This window comes from Ictidomys tridecemlineatus, chromosome 15, assembly GCF_052094955.1.
Source record: "Ictidomys tridecemlineatus isolate mIctTri1 chromosome 15, mIctTri1.hap1, whole genome shotgun sequence".
Lineage (NCBI taxonomy): Eukaryota > Metazoa > Chordata > Mammalia > Rodentia > Sciuridae > Ictidomys > Ictidomys tridecemlineatus.
Genome location: NC_135491.1, coordinates 3,861,648 through 3,866,616, shown reverse-complemented (window position 1 = coordinate 3,866,616; position 4,969 = coordinate 3,861,648). Strand labels below are relative to the sequence as shown.

The 4,969-nt window shown below is 40.7% G+C and overlaps 1 protein-coding gene across 1 annotated transcript; it reads right to left on the bottom strand.

Annotated features, from left to right (window-relative positions):
- Positions 1 to 715: 715 nt before the first annotated feature.
- Positions 716 to 1,651, bottom strand: LOC101973419 (vomeronasal type-1 receptor 4). Its single transcript, XM_005341795.3, has one exon. The coding sequence runs from the start codon at positions 1,649 to 1,651 to the stop codon at positions 716 to 718; it is 936 nt and encodes a 311-aa protein (XP_005341852.3).
- Between the last annotated feature and the right edge of the window lie 3,318 nt (positions 1,652 to 4,969).

The following is a 4,969-nucleotide window of genomic DNA, read 5'->3' as shown; positions in this document are numbered from 1 at the left end:
TGCCTACCAACCCATACATACAAATGTTTCAAAGACACTAATTCAATAATATTTAGTAAAATAAAATTTATTAGTACCCAGTGTTTTAAATGGCCAAGGTGGACACTCAATAAAGATTAAATTCTTCTTAGCTTATGAAAAGAAAAATTGCATTGTGAAAATCACAGCACAGAAATCAATAAATTCTATATAAGCTGTTTAATAAAGAGGATATCAATAGACCTTTGCTTCTCATCATGCCCAATATTACATGAAATATATGTCTCATTTCATTGCAAAAGACAAACATTTGATAGTGTTCACTTTGATATTTTCTTGAAAAGACACATCTGAGGCATAACCATAATATGTAGATAAATGAAAAATACATTTCACTTTTTTTCACAAGTTAATCAAATAGAATAGCAGGAAAATAAAGAAAGCAGATTTTATGCTGAAGAATTTAGCTGTTATTATAATGGCTATATGGAATTAGAAATTTATATTTGTTACATCTACTTTCCTCAAAATATTGATGGATACACAGTAAAGCCAAATCTGAATGGTATACATGCGCACATACTCAGGTACACATACTCACACACATGCACACACTAACATCAAAAAAAAAAGCATGATGCTGGGTGTCATTCTTCAAGATATGACTGTATCATTCTTCTTTCAATTTGGGGGTACAAATGAAGAAACATGGAAGAATTGTGCAAAAGCATACAATTTACATATTCCTCCCAAAATCAGGGTTTTTCCTATTCCTCATCCAAGAGAGACCAAGTCTGGATGCACTGGAGTCCCTTCTCATCAGAAGAAAGGGGCTAACAGCTGGGAAACTCCCAGCAACTATTGCAGCCATCGTTACCAGCAGCCAGTGGGGATTATAAATAACAGCCACACAAACCTGAAAGATGCAGGAAAGGGTGTAAAGAAACACAAAGGTGCTCACCAGGAGGAGGATAGTTTTGGTGGCTCTGGACTCAGGAGAGGACCTGAGGGAGCTGCTCTTATGAACATGCTGCATTCTCTGCTTGTGCCTTTGCAGGATGAGCACCATGGAGCTGCTGGCCCAGAGCATGAGCCCCACACACAGGACATCAGGGAGTGTTATCAATGCTGCATACAGTGATTGTAAGGTTTTGCTAAGATGATCACCATAACAGTATCCAAAATCTTTCATGCTTGTGATATTGTTGCTCCTTTTTCTAGTCATATGTGAAATAATCATAATATTTACAAGCAGGTACAGAATCCAGCTCAGGTATATGGAGAAAGCAATGTATTTGGGAGCTTTCACTTTAAGCTCTGAACAGCTGGAATTCTCAGGACTAATCTTAATGGCCTGGAAGACACTCAGGAGGCAGGTGCTGCCAATGGACACACCCCTGCCCACCCTGTGAAGATAGAAAAGCAGCTGGCATCCAGCATCACTGAGGAAATCTTTCACTCCAAAAGCTGCCACTGTCTGGGGAACTCCTCTACACAGGAGAGCTAACAAGTTGGCCACAATCAAGTGCTGAAGAATCAAGTCTGTGTGTCTTACCTTGGACCCAGTGAAGTAAAGGACCAAGTAATGGAGGAGAAGAGAAAAATTGCCCAGAGCTCCAACCACAGTCTGTGACAAGAAGATGATTCCTAGAGCCACATCACTGGCTGCCATCCTGCCAGTTCCCTGCTGTGCCAGCCAGAGGTCCTGCAGGGGAATAGGAGGCCTGGGCTGCATGTGTTCTTTCAACAAAAACCCAGCATTTCCCACTCCCCCGTGTTCCTACTGCAAAAATTGCATGCTTTTGTTTTACTGGCAGATTTTAATGATGTCTGGTGGATATTTTTCAAGCATGAAAACAGCAGATAGAGTAGAATGGTTAAGGATTCACTAAGATTTCACCTCACTCCAGTCAGAATGACAATTACCAAGAATACAAGCAACATAAGTGTTGGCAAGATTGTTGCGGGGAAAGTACAGTCATACATTACCATTGGGACCATGGAAAGCAGTATGGAGATTCCTCATAAAACTCAGGAAGGAAGCCATCACTTGACCCAGCTATCTCACTCCTTAGTTTATACCCCCCAAGATTAAAATCAGCATACTACAGCGAACAGTCACATCAATATTTATAGCAGCTCAATTCACAATAGCTGAACCAATCTATGTGCCCTTCAACAGATAAATGGAAAAATAAAATTTGGTATATATGCTCCATGAAATATTACTCAACCTTAAAGAAAAATGAAATCATGGCATTTGCAGTAAATGGATGGAACTGGAGAAGTTCATGCTAAGTGAAATAAGCCAATCTCCCCAAACCAAAGGCCTATTGTTCTCCCTGATAAGCAGATGCTGATCCATAGACAGGGAGAGAGATAAGAAAGAAGGAAGGAACTTTGGTTTGTGCCGAGGGGAGTGAGAGGAGGGGTGGGGCTGTGGGGGTGGGAAGGACAGTAGAATGGGACAGACATTACTACCCCTATACATTATGATCACACCACTGGGGCGGCTCTGCACCATGGACAGCCAGAGGAATGAGAAGGTGTGCTCCATTTGCGTACAATGTGTCAAAATGGATTCTACCATCACTATTACTAATTACAACAAATTTGAAAAAATACAAGGGAAGCCACTAGAATAGAAGAAGGGAATCATGGAGAGGAAGGGGAAGAAAAAGGCAGGTACTGAGAAATAATATTGATCGAATTATACTTTCTTATTGTGTGCACATATATTATAACAAATTCCACTGTTGCATAATTATAATGATCAATAAAAAAAAAGACTTGAGGCAGGTGCTGAGATGACTTTGCATAATGACCAGGAGAACTTGTCACGTAGAAGCTAAACATCTGTCTAAATTCTTGCTCTGGTTAGTGGAGTGGAAGGATCATGAGCCTGGCTGAGTGGTAAAAGTCACTACTGGGAACCCGCAGGCCTCCTTAACAGTGGTGAGTGGGTTCTTCAAACAATCCACTCCTGTATTTAGCTTTTTTTCCCTCTGAATTACTATTAACTTCTAATTCAGTGCATTTTAAGCTTTTATTGTTACAGCAGGCACCTGTCCCATGGTGCATTATGTGCAGGGAGGCAGTCCTGGCTCCATGTCAGGACAGTGACCACAGGGCTCACTTGGCTGTGGGTTAGGAATACAAGGGCAACAACATCTGTCACAGGAATTGTTTCTCCTTGTTATGCCCTATGCTTTGTCACACTTCAACACTAGGGTAGTAGTGGCATCAATGCTGATTTAAGAGGACACCCTCTGAAATGTCTTAAACAGCACCTGAGTTCAGTGAAACTGCTAGCAAGAAACAATGTCAGTGACTGATATTACAACAGGAGCCACAGAGACACACTGGCACGAATACAGCATGAGATTTTATGATTCAGAATATTGAGAGAGCAGATTTTTAGCTATCATTCCTATATATTAATTCAATAGACCTTATTGTTTAGAGCAATTTTAGGCTGGTAGAAAAATTGAGATGAAGGTAAAGAGGTTTGACATCTATCCCTACACACTCATACCCTACTCCACAATGAAATTCCTAAACCAGGTGGTGCATTTGACACAATGAGGAGGATATTGTCAAACAGGCAAAACAACATATATGTATAATATGTGGTTAGAAACCACAATTATTATATTCAATTTTCTTTATAAGTTTCTTAACACTATAAGAGGTAAATATCCTCAAAAATTTACAGACATCAGATGGTTTCAGAACTGGTACAATGATTGTCTCCAAAAGCTGCACCATGCCCAGAGATAGAAATAAGGTTCTACTCAAGTTCACCATTCACATCCCTTTCTATACGGTACTAGAGGATTCCTGTAAGCTCTTCCAACTCCAACAATAGGCTTGGAGATATTGTAAGTCCTGTTCTAGAAATCCAGAGAAGTTAGCATAGAATTCAGGAGACTGATTTCAAATGCATTTTGACAATTGGTGTAGTCTATTCAGCAGTCCCTATCAGTGAGAATCACTTACTCTCCACTAAGAGCCCTCAAGTATGGCTGTAGGACCTAGGAACTGAGTGCCCTTCCCTGCCTGAATCTACTCCTTAGGAATTTTTCTGCTCTCTGTGTGGATCTGGCATTCAACCAGCAGCAACAGGGAATCCTGTTTTCAGATGTAATCATTTACCCAGACTCCTGAAATAGATCTTCCCTCACAGATGCTGCTCTCAGACTGACATTGGAATACTCACCAGGTTCTCTCTCTTTGGCAGGATGGTGATCTCAGTGCAGAGGCCTCTGTGACCAGAACATGTATTGAAGAGAGGTGGCCACTCCTGAGATATGGGTTCTCTGACTCTGTGACCTCACCTCCCTTGGGACCTGCAATTATCACTGTGCCTGTAGCAGCAATAAGTGTGCAGGCTTGGAGAGCTGAGGACAGTGCTAAAAACCTTCTCCCAAGATGACACTTTGCAAAAACAATTATAAGTTTTTTTTGTTGTCGTCTATTATGAGAATCCTAAAGTGTTGGGAGGTGCTTTTGCTTATCCATGATCCCTGGAGTCACACAATCACATGCAGGGGAAGAGTAAATACTGTGGTCTGACATGTGAGGGACTGGCAGCTCACTGCATTCCCTGTTTTCCCAATCTTGTTGCTTCCTTTTCCTCATTTACCTACTTGGAACCCCTATTAACCTGTAAGTGGAAAAATGGAATGAGACTCAACACCTGGGAAGGATTTTTAAAGACACAAGTAAAAGAATACGCTAACAATGCATTCTGAGCATTAATGCATTCTGAACGTCAATCCTCTGAAAAAAAAAATACAATTCATCTTCACTCATTTGCATAACTCAATGACAGTTAACATCAAAAAATTTCAGGGAAAATATACTTTACCAATACTGATCCCATTAGTGACAGGAGATATTTTACAAGAAATAGATAACTCTGTAAAGGGCCTCTCAGAATTGACAGTAGCAGCTCCAGATGGTCTGACAGTCCAGATCACCACTTCTG